General features: G+C 43.8%; 2 protein-coding genes across 3 annotated transcripts; one reads left to right on the top strand and one right to left on the bottom strand.

Annotated features, from left to right (window-relative positions):
* The first annotated feature begins 1,973 nt into the window (after positions 1-1,973).
* LOC118122345 (rho GTPase-activating protein 24) lies at positions 1,974-7,303 on the top strand. The gene is made up of 9 exons (XM_047343578.1): positions 1,974-2,025; positions 2,969-3,082; positions 3,257-3,464; positions 3,564-3,696; positions 3,872-3,945; positions 4,031-4,152; positions 4,248-4,446; positions 4,993-5,943; positions 6,095-7,303. The coding sequence occupies exons 1-9, from the start codon at positions 1,974-1,976 to the stop codon at positions 6,333-6,335; spliced, it is 2,094 nt and encodes a 697-aa protein (XP_047199534.1). The 3' UTR covers positions 6,336-7,303.
* Positions 7,304-8,212: 909 nt separating this feature from the next.
* Positions 8,213-16,001, bottom strand: LOC118122311 (putative monooxygenase p33MONOX). Of its 2 annotated transcripts, none has more exons than XM_035178974.2 (9): positions 15,826-16,001; positions 14,504-14,626; positions 14,301-14,366; positions 13,657-13,832; positions 13,444-13,558; positions 12,852-12,979; positions 12,416-12,519; positions 12,113-12,282; positions 8,213-10,999 (listed from the first exon to the last, which is right to left on the bottom strand). In XM_035178974.2, the coding sequence occupies exons 3-9, from the start codon at positions 14,323-14,325 to the stop codon at positions 10,788-10,790; spliced, it is 930 nt and encodes a 309-aa protein (XP_035034865.1). In that variant the 5' UTR covers positions 14,326-14,366; positions 14,504-14,626; positions 15,826-16,001; the 3' UTR covers positions 8,213-10,787. The 2 variants fall into 2 exon arrangements, with proteins under 2 accessions (XP_035034865.1, XP_035034864.1); XM_035178973.2 differs by having other exon boundaries at positions 8,213-11,002; positions 15,826-16,000.
* Between the last annotated feature and the right edge of the window lie 9,417 nt (positions 16,002-25,418).

Below are 25,418 nucleotides of genomic sequence, written 5' to 3'. Positions count from 1 at the left end.
AGAGACTCACACACTCCCACACACGGTTATTGATGAGGTAAATGGGGAGGGGGGCAACAAGGGGCACACACTCTGCTGGGAAATGGAGAGAAAGAGAGAGAGAGGGAGAATAAGAGAGTGGAAGAGAGAGGGTGAGGATAGTGGGACTGAGAGAGAAGGACATGCTGGACGGGGACAAAGAGATGGACATCAGGGGAGACAAACAGAAAAGGAAGAAGGAGGCGGAGGACGGCAAAGACGGCGACACTCAGACATGTAGAGTGTGTTGTGGACATGGAGCAGGACGTCCAGCCGAAGAGCTCATAAAGCAAAGGACATAGAGAGGGAGACGAGGAGGAGGAGGACGAGGAGGAGGAGGAGGGTGGGAGGATAGAGGAGGGAATACTAAGATCGTCTCGTTTCTCGTGGACCATGGACCGGTGGGACTCGCCGGCCCGGAGGGGGATCAAAGAAACGAGATTAGAAGAAGAGTAAAAGGTTTCTTCAGGATGGTTTCACTTGTTATCAGCTGCCGGGAGAACGTCCAACGTAAGAAGAGGGAAATAGATGAACTAGTGCAGATCATGTGTCTAAGACAGTCATGAAATACCACAGTGAGAGACAAAGCACAGTAAGACGAACCTGGAGTCCTGTAGTCTGTCCTCATGAAAGCAGCAAAAGGACAGATGAGTTTTAAATTCCTTTTAAAATGCAGGTTGTGATCGTTTTCTCACAGGTTTTGAGCTTTTTGTCTGGAAACCAGTCAGAAACCAGTGGGTCAGTTGTGTTTTCAGCGGCTCTGTGAAGAGGAGGCTGGACAATGTCGTCTTCGTCCAGGAAATAAATCGACTGAACCTGCAAATGGAGATTTCTGAGGGGAGCCGGCGAAATGATTTCAGGAGTAGTGCGAGAGGAGGAGTCTGCTTGATGATTGGGGTGAGGTTGCGACATCCTGGGATTTTGCTTTCGTCAATACTCAGCTGGAACTTGTTGTAAAGGCCGATCCAACAAGAATCCTTCGTCAAGGTCCCTTCTTATCCACTGGGAACTTCTCTTTAATGCTGGGTTCGCATTCGATACTCGTCCATCCACAGGAAACCTCTCTTTCAGAAACACATCGAGGAGGAGCCGCTTTTTATACGATAGTGAATCTGCTGCAGCTTCTCTGTATCTGCCACGATTCTCTCTTCAAGGCTTTTTGTCCAACTTGAGTTTTGGATAACCGAACTAAAATAACATGCCAGGTTTGATATCCACATGGATCTTCTTTTAAAAGTTGAATATCCTTCTGGAACTCGTCTCCTTTAACCTCCAGGTAACTCAAGTTAAGGTTAAATCGTCCATCAGGAATTCCTCTCGAAGGAAAGTCTTCCGAAACCTTTTGAAAATCATCTATTAAATGAATTCTTGTTTGGCTGAATTTCCTACACGGGACTAGATGTTGAATTCTCACTATCCATTGGAAACTGTATGAATCTGGAGCCTCTCTTTACGGGTTAAATATCCTTTCACATCTATGATCCATAGAAAAGATAAGACCACTTATCCAACTGGAATCTGGTTTAAAAGCACTACATCCACCAGAACCTCAGTTTCAAGGTCTTTATCAGACAATATCCACCAAGAATTAAGGGGTTGAACCCCCCCCAGTGGCCTGTCTGCACGTCCCTGCACCAAAAAGACACTATTCACCTGAATCTAACATCAAGGAACCTGCAACTTCTACCAGGAATGTCTCTTAGGACGGTTGGCCCCCAAGAACGACTACTACATCTACCAGGGTGTAAACAAATTTAAAAGTTTCCCAACTTTCAGCCTACAAGTTCAAAAAAGATCATAACTAATCTGAAGTGATGCAGTTTTTATGGAAACACAGTGACTTTCTCTCTGAACTTTCAAAATTCTACGAAAAACGTTCATGTCGTTGCATTTAATTTTCACTGAGCATCTACAAGCTTTACTGTAGCAACTGCTGGAGCAGGAGTCGCTGCAGCATGGGACTCAGCTGCTTCAAGTCCTGGAAACATGACAGTACCGGCCGCAAAGGTGAGACACACACAGACACAGACACACACACACACACAGACATACTAACCATCAACATAGTGGTTGCTAATCCCTCCAGTCCTGTGTGTTGCCCTTTAGTGACATTAGATAAACGCTGACTCAGGTTCTTTAGGAGACTGTCTGAGGTGACCGTGTGTGTGTGTGTGTGTGTGTGTGTGTGTTTCATACAATCACGTGTGTTTGATGTATGACTTTGACGAGGACAGAAAGTGAAGCATGATGGGACATGGGCGAGAAGAGAGGAAAGTGTGTGTGTGTGTGTGTGAACTTGCTTTTTCCAAACTATGCCCATGAAGAAACTAAAAACCCATGATGATGCTGATGATGATGGTGATGATGATGCGATAATCAGAATATTATTTTTGCATCCAGAATCACTGTAATTCTTAAAGTTGTGTCCCCATGTTACTTCATGTATCTCATCACATGCATAGTAAAGATTATAGAACTTGTAAAAATCTAAATCTCTGTCTTTACATTCGGTTTCAAATGTTTGATGACTCATCCTGCACTAATTCTGCCTCCAATGTAAATGCACCGCCGGCTGCAAATCTAGGATCCAACATTTATGGCCTCGCTCCAAAAACCATTTAATCAGGTTCAGCGTCTTCCTCCGTTTTCCTCCTGGTCCCACTCATCACTTAAATCTACAGGAGGAGACAAAGGTGGCGGCTACTGTTAACATCGATATTCCTGCAAACAAACATGTACATAAGAGAATTTAAAGGCTTTGACCTCTTTTCCTCTGTGAAGAATCTGTCATCACCACCTTTTTTATGGTTCTTGCATGATGCCCATTATTTCACTGTGACAGCCAGAGATGACAGCATTGAATCTTCCGTCATAATAACTTGACGACCCCCCCTGAACGTGTGTGTGTGTGTGTGTGTGTGTGTGTGTGTGTGTGTGTGTGTGTGTGCAGGTAACAGAGACGTGTTGGCCAGTCCAGGTTCGTACTTCTTCTTGTCCAACAGTGCAGGTCAGGGTGACGAGTGGCTGAAGAGCCTCAACAAGGGAGTCTGGATCCCTTTCACAGGTACACACGTCTTTCAACTTATACAATTCTTACAAAGGAATATCATAATGCATTTCTGTATGAGAGCCAATATCTGATGATTTAAAAAGACGGCAGCAGAGGCCTGTGTCGTTCTGCTGTGTTAAGGTTTTATCTCCAGTGGATGAAGTGGATCTTGTTGGTCTTTCCTGATAGGGGTCTTCGGTCAGCGCCTGGAGGAGACGGTGCTCTATGAGCGACGCTATGGGCTGCGTTTGGTTCCTCTGGTGGTGGAGCAGTGTGTGAACTTCATCCGGGAGCGAGGCCTGCAGGAGGTGGGCTTGTTTCGCCAGCCAGGACAGGCCAGTCTGGTGAAAGAGCTGCAGGAGGCGTTCGATGCCGGGGAGAGACCGTCGCTCGACAGGTACAGTCCCTCTTTCTGTCTGAGCTGTTTTCAGATCGTGAGTTCTTTAAAGGGGTTTAGTGAAATGAGTCTGCTCAGCTCTGTGTGTTTGGTCTGCAGTAGCACAGACGTCCACACGGTGGCGTCTCTGCTGAAGCTCTACCTCAGACAGCTGCCGGAGCCTCTGGTTCCTTACGGCTGCTACCAGGACTTTCTGTTATGTGGACAGACGCTGAAGAGTGACCACACACAGGTAACAGCTCAGGAGGCCGTCAACATGTCGGTTAGTTGTGCTCCTGAAAGAATTCTGTAATGACCTCTAGTGGTTTTACTTCTTACTTCGCTGCAGGGATGTACAAGTGAACTGGACCCTGAAGTCTTTTCATCTTGTTCTTTCTCTTATTCTCCACCTCTTCATCCTCACTCAGGGTTTGGGGGAGCTGCGGAGTCTTCTTCACGATTTGCCAGTTGCAAACTTTAACCTGCTCAACTTCATCTGCCAGTGAGTCGCCCTCCCTGTTTGTTTAGTTAGAAAATGACTGAAGGAAAAAGTGGATATAAACGCAGGTGTAAATGTTTGTGTGCAGGTTTCTGAATGAAGTGCAGAGTTTCTCTGGCAGCAACAAGATGAGCGACCAAAACTTAGCCACAGTGTTTGGGCCAAACATCCTCCGAGGCAAAGCTGAAGACCCACAAAGCATCATGGGAGGTAGAGAGATCAGCTGACCCCCAGCACTGATGTAGCATATCACACAAAGGGTCGTCCAGGACCATGGTTCTCAGGTCTGTATCTCTGTGTTCCAGGTGCAGCGTTAGTCCAAGTGCTGATGTTGGAGCTCATCAGAGAGCACGAGTCTCTGTTTGCCAAAGTGTCCCCCCCCCTTTCCTCGTATACACCTGGAGGTTCGCATGCATCGCCCAGTGCTCTGAGGCACCCTCGTCTTCGCCAGCTGTCCATGCCTCTCATTGCAGGACAGTCCACCAGCGACGCACAGAACCACAGGTACAACACAGAGTAGAGCCATTTTATCAGATGCTAATTTAATATGATCATATGTAGGTTTACGACTACTCCAATTCTACGCCCTTTGTCCAACTGGATATGTTAGATCTATATTACATGAAGTCAAGGTTAGTACGTCACCTGGGACGAATCCACAATCCTTCCTGTCCATCTATACATCTGTCACAGATCTTTCTCACCCACCACCTTCTCTGCCTACATTCAACATCTTACCACATCCACCCATGCTCATTTTAAACACTACTTTAAATGACAAAGAGTTTATCATCTTGAAATCTCTGAGCCCTGTAAGCTCCAGACAGCACCTGGAGAAGTGAGAGATGGGAGAGGTTTAACCAGGACTTAATGAAACGAGTATAGAGGGGGTAAATAGAAGAATTTAGGACAGGATGTGTAGGCTTGACTGTGCTACTGACACCATATTAACTTTATATTTTGATAGGCAAAGATTAAATACTTGCATTTGTTAAAGTTTCTTTACCTACAAGTCTTGTAATAGTAGAAATCTCATCTTCCTTCCAGTAGCTGTATCTATGGTGCTGCCGCCCACCCAGACTCGTCCTGGGCCCAGAAGAGACTCCTCGGCCATCGCTACACCTCCTCCCACCCAGAGAACTGCTTCTACCCCCTGCCCTCCTCCAGTCAGCCCCCACAGCACCAACCTGACAGAACCGTATATCACCAGGATCATGCTGGTGAAGGATCATTCTCCTCAAATGTACAAGCTTCTGCAACCAGCCTCCAACTACAAGCCCCTCTGCCAGACAGCTCCAAGCCCAGACTGGTGCTGGTGGACTGGACAAAGCCGTGGCCTGGTCCGGCAGAGGCAGATTTCTGGAGCTCTGGTGCTGCAGACAGAGAAGGTGCAGTGCAAGATGCAGCGAGTGGGGGGAGCAGTGAGGCGCAGGAGGACAGCACCACCTCTGCCTACGACAACCTGGACAGAGTGTCTTCACACCAAAGGCTGGAGGACGTCACTGGTGAACATTTAGAAACAAATGATCCAGGAGACGCTGTTGGAACTTGTGAAGAGAAGGAAGAGCCAGAGGAAGCTGGGCAGAGAAGGGACTCCTCGTCATGCTCCTCCTGCGAGGTTCTGCCATTGGACGAGAGCACCGGCGCTGTGGAGGCTGTTAACACCGACATTTCACCAAAGAAACCTGAGAGCTTATCACCAAATCAGGCAGCAGAAGAGGAAAACAGTGATCATGGTGATCATGAAGACATCAACAATAACAATGATGAAGATAATGACGACGATGATGATGAGAGCGTCCACCATCTTAACTCCCCAGCCTCTGCACTCAGTGTCAGCCTCATCAGCACAGGCAGCTCTGAGGTGTTCCTCCCCTCCGGTCCTCCATACGTCCAGGGGCCTGTAGATCCACCGCAGCCCTGGGAGGCTCACTCGGCCCTGGGCAAGCTGCAGCAGCAGATGGCCCAGCAGAAGGCCGAGTACCAGGCCAGGATACAGAGGTGAGACAGTTCGTTTACAGTCTTTACTTATTTGCACCAAACGGATTGAATGCACATCATACAAACTGACTCCAGCCTTATTTTAAAAGTGCGGTATGTTAGCCATGTTTGCTTAGAACCCAGTGTCAGTGACATGTTGTGTGTGCTGCAGGTTGGCGCGCTGTAATGACGTCCTTGAGCGGCAGGTGGCGGTACTCCGGGTCAGTCTGCAGCAGCAGAAGCGAAGCCAAAGCGTCACCGAGATCAAGATACGCAACGTGGAGCGAGCCAAGGCCGACGCAGACCGACGAAACAACACAATGCAGAGAGAGATGGAGCAGTTCTTCCAGATGTATGGAGAGAGCCGAAGAAGAGGAGGAGGAGAGGAAGGGAGAGGAGGGGGGAGTCTCTAAAAAGAAAAGAGAGAAATGATTTCACATGTTTGGAATAGTCAGAGGAAGATAGACAGGAAGGGAGAGAAGAAGAGGATGTCGGCAGAAGATCCAACTTCACGTTGAACATTAAGGCTTCAAATCCTGAAGGAAAACAGTAATACAAGCTGTGATCCATGAGACAGTCTGAAGAAATGAGACGGCAGTTGGAGACGTTGTCTTCCTTGTCTGGATTTCTCCACTTGCAGGCTGATGGATTAGTTGAGTGCAGAAACTGATGAACTCTGCAAATTCTCAAAATTCTTTATGCAAACTGCGTCTTTCAAGGACCTGAGGGGAGAAATTCTTCAACATGAGCCTTTGAGATGAGAAACCACATTATTCCAACTGAATTCATTCCTGAACAACTGGTGGAAACTGAAAGTGAGACCAGTCTATAAGACCGTCAGGATGTCAGGGCTGCTACAGCCCACACTACAACACTTTATCGTACCTGTTGACAGAGGGGATCACTACCTGGAGAGATCTGACTGGAATGCAGGTCAGAAGCAGAGGGTTCGGTCCAGAGGTCCAGATCCGAGTCGGTCCACTTCCTCCCTCACTCCCTGTTTTCTGCTCACACTCAGAATTGTCTCCAAGGTTCTCAGACAACGAGCGTGTCCTGTTTTCTCGGCTACAACACAATCAAACATCTGATGTTTACTGTCTCAGTGTCCAGAGCATTTCAAGAAGAAAGGACAAGATGAATCTCAGAACTATGGTGAAAAAACAATGAATTCATTTCTGACAAAAAGGGTTTCGGACCCAGTTCTAAAAGATATGAGGGGCAGCGAACTCATAGTGAAGTAGTGTAGTCTGAAGAGGGAGAACTAGAGAAAACTGGGATCTTCCAGAGAGGTCGATGAGATCAAACATCAAATGAGTTGGTATTTAAAGATTTCTGAGTGATTTCCCACAGGCTTCTTTTGCTATGATAATAATAATAATAATAATAAGATATTGACTGGATGCTACATTAAATGTTTTGTTTTTCCAGAAACCTGCAGTGCAGGAAGTCCTACAGTCTGAAACAGTTTGTGAGCAACAGACGTCACAAAGACTCAACGTGTACAACGATCCTGTCAATCATCTGTTCACTGTGCATGACGACAACTTTCAATAAAATACAAGAGAAAGTGTTTTCCACACAGAAAAAGATCAGTAAACGTTTTCAGTGTATTTGAGCCTGGTTGGTTTTAAAGCTACAGATCATCTCTTCACTTGGTATCACTGAAGGATTCAAGAATACAATTTTATTATTATAATCTAAATCGCACATTTTTTATAAGATTATTCCCAATCACATGATCATTACCATCATGAAGTCAGAAAATTACTTCATGCATAGTTTAAAAAATATTGTTCTGGGCATCTCTGCAACGAAGAGGACTATAGATACTTCATTGTGATGTCATCATCATCACTATGAAGGTATATGATGTCATATGTGTCTGATGATGTCGTACAGTGGGTCTGATGATGTAATAGTGAAAACTGAAGGGGGCAGTAATGCAACGCTTGGGATGCCAGCTGCCGTCAAAGAAGAAGAAGAAATAGTTTGTCAGGTGAAGTCATGTTCTGATGTAATGCATAAACTTTTCCTACCAATGAGATCAGAGTCACAAGCTACAACTTATATTTATATATTTATTAATGTATATATAAATATATATAAGACCTGATGGTACTGGATGTCGAACTGTTGCCCTCTAGAGGCTGAAACAAATTCCTGCAGATGATTGGGAAATATTCATACGATAGAAATGGTTCAACTAGAACTGATTTGCTTTGTCAAACTGAGGAACACAGCGGTGATGGTGCAGTGAAAAAAAAAAATCACACATTTATCAAACCACAAATGTGATGAGACTGTGACATTTATTTTCAATTTCCAAACTGTTTTGGCAAAAGGGAAATAAACCAAATACAAACTGTATAAATCAAGTAAAATGTCTCAAACAGTAACTGGAAGAAATTCTGAACAGATAAACAGAGATTTAATCTCTTTGTGCGACGTCATCGTACAGAGGAAATTTAGAGGTGTCGCTTCAGTCAGGGACAGATTTAAAGGGAACAGCGTCACTTACACACAAATAAATCACTTGTGAACACAAGCTATAAAACATGTAACTGAGGAGAAACAGTCATATTCTTATTTACAGTCGCTGGGTCGAGAGCTTGTTTTGTTTTGTGTCCAGCTTTAGTTTAGTTCACGTGAAAAAGGGAACAGGTGGTGACACGTTCACTCCATTAAAACACAAACTCTTCCACTGCTGGGTCACGTTACACACGGACAGACTCTACTACCAGAAAATAGACTGCTTCCACATGATAATTGAAAGTGCAATAATAACAACTACCCGCCTGCGTTTTCATTATCAGAGTGAACCTCAACTCACTGCAAACTCTACGAACCCTCAAATAAACCATCTGACAGTGACCTTGCATATAAAAATCAATAACTAGCTGCAAAGCTGGCACTGTAGAAACATCCCACATCTCGGTAGCCGGAGCAATCACTGAACAATGCAGTGGTTTATAAATTAAATCATATTTCGGCTTCTTTTGTTTTTGCGAGGTGGGATTTTTTCTTCTTCAGTGTTTCCTGTGAACTGTGGCGACTGAATTCACCTTTAAAATCAAAAAAACTAAAGCAGGAGAGTTTGTGTGTGAAGCTCTTTCGCCTTCTTCTGAGTAAAAAAAAATGAAATTAGAGTAAAAGATCACTGCAGAAACAGCCGGCGTGCACAGCGGCTCTCCCTCTCTCTTCAGTCAGTGCACACAGCACAAATCAAATCATCAAAAACAGAAATCCTTCATATTTGCAGGTAGAAAACAGAGGCAGACGTGACTGAGCCGGCTGCTGTTGGCTTTGAAGTAGAGTCCGACCGATTTAATGGTTGGGCGATAAGAATCAAAGGAGATGAGCCTTTTACCGACACATCGGTATCTGCGTTTGTGTTATTTTACAGAGTTATTTTTAAATGCAGAAAATAAGTGCATTTTGTTGTATTTCAGTTTTTTTTTTTCATAGTTATTTATAATAATTGTTCAATTATTTAGAAATTATGGTCACGCTATAAAACATCAAGCCTCGGTAACATTTCTTTGTCATACGAGTTTGATGAACATCCAAATGAGCCAATTTAAAAAAATAAATATATCGACCGTTACCTCTGAAATCTTTTTCTCCCCCATGTCGGTTGGACTCTACTTCAAACCCTCTTCTTCATTTGCATTATTTAAGGAAGCAGCTCGTCAACTTGACTTTTACAAATTCACACACCAGGTGGGAACTTTTTTCTCCTTCTGATCCCGAAAAACTAAAAGTAAGTTCAGTGGCAGGTAAAAAAAAAAAAAAAAATCTATACATTAAAACATTATTAGAGATGAACTGTAACACAAAACAAATCAGTGGAAACGTTTCAGTGAGCAGCAACCTGCCAAATTACCTGAGTCAAACGATTTTTTTTTTCTGTATTTTTTTGTTCTTTTCAACTATGAATCTACACTGAAGGAATTGGTTTTGCTTCTGGTCTCCTCTCTGCTTAGTGAGATGAACCCTTTGAGAACAGGAACGAGAGGTTTTTGGGATCAGATGTTAAACCAACAGCAACATGTTGGTTTGCAGAGTAACAGGAGAGCAGGTTTGAGTCGGGCCGAGTGGGAATAAAGTGCGTTTTACAGAGAATCATCTTCAACCTCAGCTCGACTTTTTCTCAGGGAATAAATCCGACAGTACCCCTCCGTGTCGTTTGGACTCGGGGGGGGTTCGGTTCAGTATTTTCAGTTGACGTCAACATGCAGCAGACACATGTAACAGTTAGAAGAGTGACGAGTAAGAGAAATGTTTGATTTTACAGCTAAGCAGCACAGTAACTACGTCAAAGCAGCGCGGATGGGAAAGCTGTGAAGATGTTGGACAGCTCCGTGTTTGTCTGGTGCTGCTGCTAAAGGTCCCATGAGATAGTCTTTAATGTATAAAAGACCACTGTGATGCTCTGGTATCGACCAGCACACAAATGTATTGATCTGATGCCACATCTTTAAAGTATATTAGTGTCACCAAGGTGAAAGTGCAATTTTCTTTTCCCGGGAAATTACTTCTTTTACTTTTCTCGCAACTTTTATGCGAGTTTATGTCACTAATTTAGAAATTATTTACAAAAGGGAAGCAACGTGTAACGTATTCAAGACTCCAGCGGTCACAATGGTTTCGTAACATCTCTTTAGCGACGTCACTGCGTTCCCAGATCTTTACCGTGGTGAATACGCTGTGTCATGCTAACAGGAACGATGTATAAAACTATTAAAACGAGCAGTGTTGCTGTAGTCGTAGTAAGATGGTGGATGGTGTGACTGTGGGTTCAGAGATACCTGGTAACAACACGGTGAGGTTTTTATTTCATGGGACCTTAAGCGGCTTCCACAGACTCAGAAGCCAGAGGGCGTCAGGACGTTCATGTCTCTGGGTTTGAGCTTGTGAGGTCGCGCTCCCTGCCGACGACCTTCCACCGTGGGGATCTCCATCTTGGGAGGAGCCACCTTCTGAGGGTCGGTGCCGTCGGTCATCCGCGTGGCCTGGGACTTCATCACCTCCATGGGGGTCGGCTTCTGGGCGCCACGGTACGCCTGCAGAGCAAAGCCTGCTGGGAGACGAGAAGAGGAGAAACCAGATTCTCATTCGTTGGCAAAGATACATCAGCTTTCTGTATTTATGTTTCTGTGGTGTGTTTGGGTTTATCAGGGAAACAGGAGATTGTTGGTAGAAGATCATGTGAATGTGTTTTATTATGTTCAACACACTGACACAACGTTCTGTCACTTAAACATTCAGTGTGCACAGCGACCCAGAAGACACCCGCGGTTATTTTATCACCACGGAGGAGGAACGCAGGCTAAGCTAGCCGACGTTAGCATTTCCGACGGTCCCTAAATGCACCTCGTGCCATTTTGGGATGAACTATCCCTTTGAAGTTTATTCTGAATGTATTTTATGATAGTGGCAATAATCAATGGCAGCAGAGTCTCAGAGCCAATAATAATACCTGTTCAAAAAATGTATATTTTAATTCCTCAAACTAAATATCTGTTTTATGTCTGTGTGTTCTAGTTAGAATAAGAAATTGCTGCTAATACATCAACATAAACTATTAAAGCTGATAACTGACAGTATCTGAACATCACAAGGGAAGGTGCTCCGTCGCTTCACTGCTTCGGATATAAATGTTAATATTTTTTGCTATTCATGCAGCAATGTGAATAATAAAAGATAAATCACAATTTTGTTATTTACATAAGTCAAATTAGTTTGTTCAAAAGTCTACAAACCTTTTCTCCTTCGCTCGTAAAACTAAACCCAAAACAAACTTCTGTCACGTCTCTTCAAATCACTTACCTAAAGTCATCCTGGGGAAAAGAGTTTCTCAGTTTCCAAACCGACGGAATCGTCCAACATGTGAAAATCTAGACTGAGTTTCTCATCTTCATGGATCTGGATCTGACTTTAAATCACTGACATGCTGAGAAACTCTGCTGCAAAAGCAAAGAGCTTCACAGACCATCAGCTCTAGATGTTATTCAGTGTTTACTGTCGGTCTGAAGGTCATTTGTTCAACTATTAACCCAAATCCCCCCGTGAGTGTCTGTTTACGGTCGAACAAACAGGAGGGGGTCTGTGTTTATTTGAGCTTTAACTGGACTGTTCTTCTTCAGAGGCCGGAGACAAACAGGAAGTTGTGTCTTGCTGTGAAGTTTACCTGCAGGTGACGAATCTGATCCCAGGTCAGAGGTCGACTTGTGGATGAAGGGACGAGTCGTGAACACGCTCCACTTCTCCACCGTGCCTACGCCCGTTTCTCCTCCCATGTCCATGCTGCTGTTGGAGGAGCTCATACTGACCTCTGACCCCGAACTCCCAAACCAGCTCCTAGGAAAAAACAAAATAAACAAACAGTGTGTAAAGTTGACCCAGTTAACGATGTCCAGTTGTTTTTAGGTCAGGATGGAACAGACTCCCACAGGATAAAGGAAAACAGGAGAGTGAAAATGTCTGTTTGTACCTGCGTTCACGTTTTGGGGAGTTGTGAGGCGTGTTGGATGGAGTGGACTGGGCCGAGGAGTTCGGCCGCTCTTCTCTTGCCTCCATACTCTGGATCTGTAGTTTCTAAAGAGCAACAAACGGAATCTTCAGTTTTAGTGTTTGAGGAGGATCAGTAAAATCATGGTGGTAAATTTCATCTTGATGGACCCGGGCTTTAACGAAATTCATTTGAATCGAGGTGACATATCTCAAGATGTCCTGCAGATACATTAAGACATATTACTACCGTCAGTAACTACCGTTGTCTTTTGTGTCTTCCAACTTAAATTAGACTTCAAGGAGTTTTCTGCCTGAACATCTGCTCATAAATATCAAGTATCAGCTTCATCTTGGTTGCAGTGTGTATATATGTGGTGACGTCTGTGTGATCAGGTTTATTAGGTTTATTTGTTCACCTGGAGGGATTCGGGCATGCGGTGGTGGAGCCTCGTCTCCTCCGCGGTGAGGCCCTTGTGGGGCGTGTAGCTGCTGTCGGTGAGGCCCGCCCTCTGCTCAAACCTGTACACACTATCCTGGGTCTGCTCTGAGACAGACAGAGAGAGAATATTTAAAATCAATAACGATAATAAGTGACAAAAATCCAACATTAAAACCAGCTGGACATTCTGAACAAAAAGGTGACAAACATCTACAGGACCTTGTTACACAACTCGTAACTGCAGAAGGTATCTCTCAGCTTTTCCCATTTCCAAAATAAGTAAATAAAAATTATTAATTTAACCTTATTTTAGGGTTTTTTAAAGATCATATTTACAGGACATTTTCAGTAATGATGTAGCTGATATGACTGACAGGGCTTTCTCCACACACTGGGTTTGTCTGATTTAAGAAAAACAACTGCAGTCAACCTTAAGTCTTACAAGCTCATATCTCCTCTCAGTGTTGGAGCCCTGATAGAATACATGGTAGTTCGTTCTCAGCCAAAAGGAACTGGGTCAAATAGTACAAGCTTCTCTGTATATAACTGTAATTATTAACTTAACATACTGGTGATGAGGGAATGCATGATGACGGAAGAGGCCTTGGTTTTCACTACGCCCGGTGACCTGGTGAGGGCGCTGTCCGGCAACGTAGGCTGACTCACTGCACCGCTCTCATCCTCCTGTTGGAAACACAGAAACGTCGTCATCATCACCATCATCGTGTGTGTGTGTGTGTCATCACCATCCTCATCGTGTGTGTTCATGTGGCCTGTCTCACCTCAGCCAGCTGTGAGAACTTCCTCTCCGGGATGATGGGTCGTCTCCACAGGTTGTTGATACTGATGTCATTGGGGGGCGTGGACATGGGGGCCTCCAGGTTGTCATCGTAGCTGAGGGCCCGTCGGGTCATCCCGATGGGAAGCCTCATCCCGCCCATCCCGGAACCCTCAATGGCTGTGGACACAAACAGTGATGACAATTTAACAACAGCAAATAATCCTGGATCAGAGTTTTCAGTTCAGAGAGAAATTAGTTTCTTATTTAAATACATTTGGAAAAACACATTTGACGAGATACCAGAGAATAGAAACAGGATATACAAGGATATATACAAGTTGTTTAAGTTGCATATCAAACTATACAGCTGCTGAGATCTTTACGTTTGCTAACAAGTGCAAAGAAAAGACGACAATCAAGGATGAATTGATATTGTTTAAATATATATTATTACTGAAGTGAAGGAACAAGGCAGATTATCATTCTAATTTGTCACAAATGCTGAGAGTTACAGCTGATGTGCAAACTGAGACTCACACAGGTTTGAACGTCAGAGTCTAACCCAAAGTTTTTCTTTCTGTATCTATAATTTACACAAGTCCCCTGAACGCCTCACACCCAGCTGCAGCTCCAGGAAACACTCACCTGGTAAATCCCCTGAGCCAGACATGCTTTCAGAAAGACAATGAACAGGTCCAACCAGGACAGGACCTGGAGGAAAAGATTTCAAACAGTTAAATCTACAAACAGGTCGGATAATGAACGTCCATCTTTCCTCCCACAGCCGCAGTGAACACAAGATGCAAACACAGACCTAAATAAGACGGATGGTGATCAGGCTCCTTTACCTTTCTGCTACGAAACTGCGAACTGCTAAAGATGGAGTGTTGGCAACGTTACAGCGGCGTGTTGGAGACACACAGAAGCCTCTGGCAATGCATTGTGGGTGAGCAGCAAGGCCAGGGAAGCAACTGTGGAGACACAAGAGGTCAAAGGTCAAACATGAGACGATGTCACCTATTCAACTTTGAGGCAGACCCTCGTTATACAGAGTTTGGAGAATATCCAGTGACAAGATGTTTAAAATGTGAATTGTATAAATAAAGAAATGTAATTTTAATTTTTAATTGATCGTACGCACTTGACATTTAGATATCTTCTATAGTTGATGTTCAAAGAATAAAATAAAAATAAACACATTGGTTAAAAAAGATGTTACAATATCGGTTTGTATTTTTGATCCATTTCCACAGATAAAGCAGATTATGTGGTGTTTTAACCAGCGGAGGCTCTGCAGGATTACTCCAGAGGCAGATTACAAGAGACCAGCGGCTGCAGCATCACTCACACACACACACCAGAGGTTTAACTTCCACTGTCTGAGGCGGAGAACAGGATTCACACAGTCGATATACAGGCAATTCAATTCGGAATATGTGTAAAAACGTGTATAAATCATTAAACCTTCTGAATAAATGACTCACAAGATAATGTGAAGTGCACATGTACACACAGATATGTAGAAATACCACCAGCATCCCTGAACAGTAATGAATGGATACATTGAAATATGTGATTGTGTAGCATTGGTTAATTAAATAAACTGAGACTTCCACTTAACCAATATATTGTTTAACTGAGTAATATTATGTGATTAATCATTTACTGCATCACAGAGTCTTAATAAAACCAGGTAACTGAACTGTTGGTGCTGACACTGACCAGGACCGAGGCCACAGACCCGCACGAGCCGAACCTCATTCAAATATTGGGCATTTTAAGGTTTTTTTCCACAATAAAGGTCGATGAGGGACGTTATTGTCGGCGACGCCATTAGGATAAACGTGTTCAGGAGGGAAACGCTGATCAGCCATTTTAAAACCTTATTGTTTTAACTGAAACAACATCTGCCCGTTGAAACGTGTCATCCCGAATTCAAGAGGGAACGCGGATAATTTGGCCAAATGGCTAAAATCGCGTGTTAGCAGTTCCGAGCGTCGACGGGGAAGCGTCGCGTTGTTAAATCGTGTGCCGGGTCAATGGGGTCTGGAGGCCGCAGAGAGAGCGGGTCAGTCCGGGGCTGAAGGACGACGTGATGCCGCCGAGATGGCGTCTAACGGCGGGCACCAGCACTGAGCAGTCCCGGTGCTCTAGCGGTAGTTTCTCTCACCCTAGAGGGATGGCGTCTTCACAGGGAGCACTGGGACGCGGGCGACCATCCGACCTCCGCTGGACCGGGACGAGAAGCAGGACGGAGCCGCCGAGGAGCCGCCATCACGGTCCGGTTCTTCAGGGACGGTTCTTCGTTCAGGGACGAGACTACGACGCTGCTCCCGACAAGTATCGCGAGAGTTGAGCTGAAACGGGAAACTGTGTTAAAGGCCCAAAACACGATATAAATATAAAATGTAAGGTATAAAGTATAAAGTATAAAGTATACAATATGCAATATGCAATATGCAATATAAAGTATAAAGTATACAGTATACAATATGCAATATGCAATATAAAGTATAAAGTATACAGTATACAGTATACAATATGCAATATGCAATATACAGTATACAGTATACAGTATACAATATGCAATATGCAATATGCAATATAAAGTATAAAGTATAAAGTATACAGTATAAAATATAAAATATAAAATGTAAAGTATACAATATAAAATGTAAAATGTAAAATGTAAAATATACAATATACACTATACAATATTAAATATTAAATAAGTGCAAAATAAACATCCTGCACTAATATTAAAATAATTCCTTTCTTATTATAAACTATAACATAATATATACATTAAAAAAAGCCTATATTCTTATAATGTTTAAATTATTATCATTATAAAAAACATACTTTTGGTTTCCATAAGTATTTAAAACAAAATAAAATATTCTTTGGATCCTTTGCCTTACATTTATCACATAGACTAGTTATTATAACTCTATCACCAGTGTCTATTTGTTCATCTATTTTACTCATATATATATATATATATATATATAGTTTGAATACATCTACTTATGATAAAATAATAAAAGTAAATACAAAAACATTTTAAAATGTACTTCAATATAAGTTTAAATAAGAGAAAGCACTGCAACAAATAAAATCTACCTCTCTCAGCCCCGGGTCCTCCTCCCTCAGCCCCGGTTCCTCCTCCCTCAGCCCCTGGTCCTCCTCCCTCAGCCCCGGGTCCTCCTCCCTCAGCCCCGGGTCCTCCTCTCTCAGCCCCGGGTCCTCCTCCCTCAGCCCCTGGTCCTCCTCCCTCAGCCCCGGGTCCTCCTCCCTCAGCCCCTGGTCCTCCTCCTCAGCCCCTGGTCCTCCCCAGCCCTGGTCCTCCTCCTCAGCCCCGGGTCCTCCTCCCTCAGCCCCGGGTCCTCCTCCTCAGCCCTGGTCCGTCCAGTCCCGGGTCCTCCTCCTCCCTCAGCTCCGGTCCCTCCCTCCAGCCTCCACCTCCTCACCGGAGCTGTGCCTGATATGCAAACCGAGCAGCAGACACCTCCCTCCGCAGTTCAGGCTGAACTTTCAATGGACGTACTCCTCTAACCGGACTCTTCTAACCGGACTTTCTTCTCCCGTTTGCCCGCCAGAGGAGGAAGTGAAGCCCGGGGCGGTTCACCTCACCTCTCCGCTGAAACTGCGACTCATCCCGGGGAACCTGTGGAGGAGGAATACCTCCATTTGAACTTCCGGAGAAACTTCCTGCTGCTGGTGTTATTCTCCCGTCGCGTCGGGTCTGATCCTCCCATCGACCACCATGTCTCTCCGGACCAGCCAGAAGACGACCAGCACCTCCTACCGGACCGTGAACGTGGCCCCGCAGGAGCAGGTGTCTACCACCTCCTACCGGACCGTGAACGTGGCCCCGCAGGAGCAGGTGACCAGAACCGCCTACCGGACCGTGAACGTGGCCCCGCAGAAGCAGGTGACCGGCACCCTGATCTCCGCCGGGTCCGTGTCCCCGCAGAACGACTACTCCTACGAGCAGGTGCGGTACCTGGTGCCGGTGCAGCAGGGCCTGCAGCAGCAGCACCACCAGAACTTCATGATGATGCCGCAGCAGGTGATGCAGCCCATGATGCAGCAGGTGATGCAGCCCATGGTGCAGCCCATGATGCAGCAGATGGTGCGGTGCGTGTCCCCCATGTACCTGCAGACCCTGCCCCGCCAGCAGCTGCTGAGCGTCAGCAGCCAGGACTCCGACATGTACGTGCAGCAGCAGCAGACGGTGGAGGTGAGGCCCGAGGTTCACACAGAACCACAAACATCACTATTATGATTATTATATCTGCTGTCAGAGGCAGAATGTGACACGAGTCAAACTCCCATCTACAGTGATCATGAATAACAACAGACAGAGTAAGGACTTAGATTTACCAAACCACTTTATTAACCCGTTATATTATCAAATGTCTGTTAATTACCATGTTATGAAAAGTTAAATAATTACCAATTTATTGTATATTTAAGATCAATGTCATAGACTATATTAATATACATAGTAATTTGGTTTTCCACCATAGAATAGAAAAATATATACACAATCTATTGACAGAAACATAGACTCGTATATGAGATGTAATGCACATACATATGTTTGCTTTGGCTTATGTTTTATCAATATTTGTCTATTTCTATTTCTTATAATCCTCTAAACCCTCTTTCCCCTGGGATCAATACTATTTATTAATAATAAGTATTTCTGATTGATTTTGAAAATCACGAGGTAAAATGACTCAAAATAGTTAAGTTAAGTAAAATAAACACAGATATTTGCAGATAATTGAGACAATTTTGGCTGAAACTTGGTTAAAGTGGAAAAACGTCTGTTATGAATTAGAAACTATGAATTAAAGGGGTGCTCGTACTGTAGGTTTATCATCTTTGTGCTGGTTTACATCTCAGTATCCGAGTTTCAGTCTAATTATTCAGTTTTCTGGTTCACTTCTGTGTAAACGGCCTCAACGTGGATTCAGAAGCAGCTTGTTTCATTTGTTGAGTTCTTAAAATCAGATTTAGTCTCTGGAGTTCACAGTTGAATGTGAGCAGCCCTCCCTCCACACTTCTCTTTTGGATTTCCTTCAGTGGTCGTCGCTCTGTAAGCGTCACCATCTGCACATCTGCCCACATCTGCAGCTTCTGTTCGTGAGTGCAAGCCTCAGCCAGTGAACAGGGGCACACCCTCCTGTAGATCAGGGGCTCGTCAGTCAGAACCAGTTTGAGTTGTAAGAGAAGTGCATTCGAGTGCAGACTGAAAACATGTGGAGTCACGGTAACATTAATGAATGTTGTTCTTATGGCCTTGACTTTTACTGTTTCTGGTTAAGTTTGTGCTCTAAACCAGTCACTCTCTAACCAGACAGCAGGTTTATGAACCTGGAGAAAGAATCGTGTCGAACTTCTTTGGTCAGATTCTTCTCATTTTAAGTCAAACTGCTTATTTCACCCTGCGTTTCTCTTTGTTGTTGCAAAGCAGCTTAGTTTGAACTACAACAGGACGATATCGGCCAAAGGTTATCGAGATACAAATTTCATATCAATGATTATCACAATAAATGTCTCTTTATTATTACTGTTACGTTTAAAGACGGATTTCTGCACCTGAGTGAAGGTTGTGGTTTTAAACTCGATCAATTATGTGTAACTCTGTATTATAAGCACTATAACAATATATTGGACTCTTGCTAATGAATTAGAATTACATCACAATGATTAATGATAGTATTTGTAGCCCGGCCCTAGTTTAAGCACAATAAAACACTGATGCAACTGAGAGTAGAAAAATGGGAGGAGATATCTCCTCTCCTTTATTCTTCTGTGAGTATCAGTCCTGAAACCGAGGTCGTCTGCTGGCGTTTATTTAAATAAATTGCCGTCTCGTCACTTCCTGACTCTACGAGCTCTGGTTCTCTGCTCACATTCTGTGAAGGATTAAGAAGCCACTCCTGCGTTTTACCACTCGACTGATCCTCAGACGCTATGTCACCGCCAAGATGTAATGTGGCGTTCAGTCACAACCACCAATACAAACTGTGCTGCAGCTACTTCAACCTGTTCATGAGCTTTCACCCTCAGCAGCTCTTTCCCTCAGTTTTCTGCTCCATCAGTTTGCATCAAACTGCACCTGCCTCAGTCTCACCAGCCAATATTCGGCACAAAAAACAAAAAACAAGTTCTCTGTGTTTCCTCAGATCCTAATTTGATCGAATCTCAGTCTTCTACCGAGCGCAGCAGATTATAATAACTGCGTCTGAAGTTTTTTCGCTGGTGATTTACTTATTCCAGTGAACTCTGCAGTTTGAGTGTTTGCTGTCGGAGTGAAATGGTCGTGAAGTGTTTGACAGAGACGCGGTGCCACGCCCGCTCTGACTCTGCGGCGGTGGCACACCCTCACTTTTGAAGACAAACACATTCCTGCACCTGGATGGATTATCTCTGCTGAATTACACTTCAGCGATCAGAGGTCAGACGACTCCTGATACTCTGACATACACTGAGTCCAGCCTGGAGGGGCGGGGACACTGAGTTCTCCTGATGTATTCGGTTCATTGTCTCACGGACAGTATATTAAGCCCTGCAAGAATACCTCATGGTGATTGGCTGGAGGTCTCCTTTTGTTTTGAGTTCAGTATCTACAGTCCAATCTGTAATTGAGGTTTGTGTCTGTTGCTCCAGAGCAACCACAGAAACTTTAATTCTGAAGGGGTAGGGTCGGATCGGTCGCCTGCTTATTCAAAGTTTATTAATATCGAATGTAGCACGTGTCCAAATCGCACCAAATTCAACACTGCACTTTCTTGAGCCCTTAACAACACACACAGACATGTGAGTCACAGACAGACAGACACAGATATCTGATGAATGATATGATTCAGTGTAGTTTGAACAGATCAGCGTCAGCGTTCAATACAACACTCACATCAAACATTAAATATGAGGGAATACATTTCCAGTGATATCTCAAGTCTCGCTTTTTAAAACAGTTTCTCTTCACTTCGTGCTTCATGGACCAACAGTGTAAACAGTTCCATCCCATTAACTTTACCAGGAAACCAGAATGTCACTCAGCAGAGCTCCGGGCCCAAACGTCTCTTAAATCCAATCAAGCTGCACAAAACTAGATCCACGATATTTAACAGTTTTATTTATTTGCCTTGAATGCGATGTGGTTTTATGATAAGTTTGTCTTTTTCTTTTCTACTAAAACATCTCGCAGACTGAGTTTCATCACTTTCTGTTTAAATCCGACAGTCTCCTCATTCTCTCTCCGTCCTTTTGTCCCTGGTTTCAGAGCATCAGCGGGAAGTCGTCGGTGTACAGCCTGTCGTCCAGTCCTGTCAAGAGCCCTGAGCCGAGCGCTGAGGAGGCAAGGACACACACACACACACACACACACACACACACACACACACACACACACACACACACACACACACACACACACACACACACACACACACACACACACACACACACACACACACTACAAATTCAAGCGTTTTGTGGTCTGGCAAACACACAAATATGTGTCTTTCTCTACTGGAGCAGCAGCAGCAGTATCTTGTCCTGCTTGAGAATAGTACAGTGAACTGTTTTATCCTCATCTCGTTCTCAAACGAACAGAAAAAACAAACAGAAAAGTTGAGGATGAGCATAAAAAGCCAATTATCCAATGTCAACAACATAAAAGTCCTGACTTCAAGTAGAAACTCCACTGACATGCAAATTAAGTCCATGGCCTTTACAACACAAACACCTGAGAAACGAGTCTGTAACTTGTCGCAGCAAGTTGAAAGTTAATGCCACTCACGAAAACGTCAGTCAAACTGATAAGAGAAAGTGAGACGGAAGAAGAAACGCAGCTTCTGCTCGGCAGCGACAGATCACGGAAGAGAAAAAACAATTTAATGCATGAAAACGTGCAGAGTTCAACTCCTGAACTCAGCAGAGGAACGCCTCCTCAATTACCTTTAGAACTAATGTGACGGATATATATAGATATGCAGGCAGGAGACACGAGTCACATCATAATTATGCCCACAGAATTTAAACATTAGTGGACAAGCAGAGGCAGAAAATTACTTCTTCAAGTATGTTACACTTTTACATTTAGTTGAAAAGTGATATATTTTTCTAGATGTCCATTTTACATATATATATATATATATATATCAGAAAAACTTTATTGTTTCCCGGGGAAAATGTGGAACTCACACAAAGTTAAGATAAAAGGTAAAAAGCTTAAAAGTCAGAAAATATAGAAAACACATCAACGTGTAATTATCATGTATGTTTGCATTTAGTCACAGATTATTTGCAATGAATAATAACAATAATACTACTAGCACTAATAATGATAGTAATAATACTAACTTTATTTATATACCACCTTTAAATATAAAGAAGTAAACGAAACATCAAAGACAAGAAGCAAAATAATAAAAAAAAGGAAATCCCAAACCTGGTGAAAGTACTTTAAAGAACTGAGAGTTTTTAGGCTGGTTTGCAAAATGGTAAATTTTTTATATTAAGATCAGATTAAATCATAAGTAACTTCCTGAATATGAATTTGATGAGACGTGCAGCTCTTACTTTCATTTCTTGGCAAGTTTTCAGTATTTGTTACTGCAAAGTTTCAAGATCCAGCTCAGTATTTAACATAGATGTTTCTAATCTTTAATATTTAACATAAAGGTCGTCCATATTCAGTATAAAAGTCTTTGATCTTAAACTTAACGACCTGAGCTCATAAAGACAACTTTATTGAAGTGGTGTCAAAGACATAAATTAAAGCAGCGGCCCCCGGGCATTAATCAAAAGGTTTGCATTGAAGTCCCAGCTGCGTTTGGGCGTAACGTGCTAATAAAACCAATCAGAGTGTCGTCTCCTATGTCCTCTATGGAGCCAGGTGTCCCTGCAGAATGTACGAACGCTGTGCACCCGCCTCTGTTGCAGCAATTAACTGTATCTTGACGAGGCACCTTTGAAATAACAATGCACTGTTAGCAATGCACTGACTTCAGGTCGGATGAACCTGCTGTGAAATGACACGTTGTGCTGCATCGCTCCAGGCGTCAAAAAGTGCTGCAGGCGGTTTGTGGCCCGAAAATGTCCAATGGTGCAGTTTTATATAACTCTAGTATATCATTTTATCCTGATATGTTTTGATGTGCAGATTAGTTGATCTCCAGGTGACCTGTGGTTTGAAATGTAGAGTGTTTCTTTAAACTGAGAAACAAAAAGAAAGAAGAGAATCCTTCTGTTGGTCCTGAGCAGACACACCCGTCAGCACGAAACCTAAACACGTCAGCGTGTGAAGGAAATTCAAAATAATGAGTGTCATTTAGTGTCTTTTTCTTTTTTTAAATCTCAGTTCAAACGTGGGAGTTTTGCTACACACACACACACACACACACACACACACACACACACACACACACACACACACACACACACACACACACACGGAGCTACACCCTGCCTCCACATTCACATTGTTACGACAGAGGTTTGTTCATAATCACTGGACCTTCAACTGTCACGGTGCTTACGAGCCGCTCGGGGCGTGTGTAAAACCCGGGGTGTGTGCGGGCCACTTCCCACAGGCCTTCATGGTGGGCGGGTGCATTCCTCTTCCTTGGAACCTGCAGCGTCATGTACACGGCTGTTGTCAAAACAGGGCGGTTCTCGGTTTTATTGCGGCTGTCATGGCGCTTTGATGCCGTTTGTCTTGTCATGAACCTTCCAGGGAAATCAGAGCTGTGTGTTCACGGCCTTATCTTCCAAAGAGGTGATAAACGTCCTGTGACAAGAAAAAGGTGTCGAAATAACTTCAGTGTTTGTCCCAACTTGTCACTTGCAACGCTGCAAATTGCAATTATTTCAACTTATTAATTTAACTGTTTTGGCTTTCAGATTATTATTTAGTCAATAAAATGTTAGAAAATAGTAAAAAAATAAGTAAATCCAAAAATAGTCCGTCCATCCATCCTTTGTCCTCCACTCATTCGGGCTCGGGTCCCGGAGGTCGGGTTTCCCAGACGCTCCTCTACCCAACCACACTGTCCAGCTCCTGTTGGGGGAGGTGTTCCCAGGCCACATGGGATATGTAGTCCCTCCAGCGGGTTCTGGATCTACCCCAGAGTCTCCTCCCGGTTGGGGGCGTAAACCCAGTGAACCTCCAATGGAAGGCGCTCAGGAGGAATCCTGACTCGACGCCTGAGGTTCAGATGTCTGAATTATGTCTTTTCTCAAAAACAACGTGAGGGAATCTCTTCAAATTTGGTACAAAGGTTGAGTTGGACTCACTTAGATTTGGTTGGTCAAAGGTCAAAGGTCACGGTGGAACACAAAACCCTGTTTGCCTCGTGGACATGATGTCTCAGGTCTGACTTTAGGGACATTTTGAGCTGTTGTCACTTGGACAGAGGTCAAAGGTCACGATGAGTCTGGAAATAACCGTTTGAGACTGAAACTGCCCTGGTGGGTGGAGGCGTGCACCTGCAGGCTGGGGATTCCAGTTTCTTCAGTGAGGTCATTTTAAATACAGTGAAAACATGTTTCAACTCGGTACAAACGTCCACGATAAAGCAGAGTAAACAGGAGTGAGGAGAAGATAAAGATCAGGCTGAGATTTTGTGTTGAATCCAAACTCCTCTTCCTCTTTTAGATCGTTTATCGTCTTTGTGTTAATCTTCTTCCTCCTTGAACAACGTGGGGTCTTGTCCTGTGATCTTCTCCTCGGGTGTCGTCCGCTGCCTCTAATCCGCTTCTGCTCCAACTCGCTCGGTCTCGTGTCAGGTTCGACTTCAGAGAAATGGTTTGGGCTGTCAGACACAGGTTTCCTCGAAAAGGCCCCGTTGATCTTTACTGAGGACAAGTCAGATTTAAAAGCTGGTGATTAGGGAAACTCGTCGACCACGCCTCTCTGGGTTCCTACAGGGATGAAAGACTGATCTGACTTCATAAGAAGCTTCTCTGAGGGCTCAGTGCAGCCGTTGCTCAGGACGACGGATTTAATATTTTTGGAAACGGGAGGTTCTTGACTTTTTCTTGTGTGTTTATAATGAAAACAGAACCTCGCATGAGGCCGACAGGAGTGAAGCGCTAAAAATATAACTGTGTGTGTGTGTGTAAGCATGGGAACAGGTCAAATAAATCCTTGGCTGCCGCGTGCAGTCAAAGTTGGAGGTTTTAAAGTATCAGGAGGCTCAGTTTTCAATCTACCTGTAGAAGACGCTCATAAGAAACAGGCCTACAAACATTTGAATGTAATCGAGTATAAATTCAAATTCTAAATGTTGAAATATTCACTTCACAGTGTCAGAAAACTGACAACAATGGAAGGTTCAGTGAAATAAAGTAAAAAACAACAGGTCTGAAAATCTAACCCTTTGATTTCTTCTGTCAACCCCGAACCTGAATAATAAAAACGACTTGACCTCTGAACTCTCGTCACAACTGAACGGTTCCAGTCGTCGAGCAGAACGAATCGTGAACACGCCCTCACATTCGACCAATCGGTGCACTCCTCACAGATCAGACCGCAGCTCTGCCTCCAGCTGTTTGCTGATTACACGTCTGTACGGGCCACAACCACATCTGGATATGTCAGCAGGTTAATCATCTGCAGAGGAAAATGTAAATTTCACACAGTGAAATATGGATAAACAACCGAAATAGATACTAACCCAAAAGATGGGAACGGTCATTTTTTGCATAATCCTGTAAAAAGACAAATGACAAAGAAACGGA

The sequence above is a fragment of the Hippoglossus stenolepis genome, chromosome 15 (assembly GCF_022539355.2).
Source record: "Hippoglossus stenolepis isolate QCI-W04-F060 chromosome 15, HSTE1.2, whole genome shotgun sequence".
Lineage (NCBI taxonomy): Eukaryota > Metazoa > Chordata > Actinopteri > Pleuronectiformes > Pleuronectidae > Hippoglossus > Hippoglossus stenolepis.
Note: the sequence above shows the minus strand (reverse complement) of the source record. Positions and strands in the feature narration are given on the sequence as shown.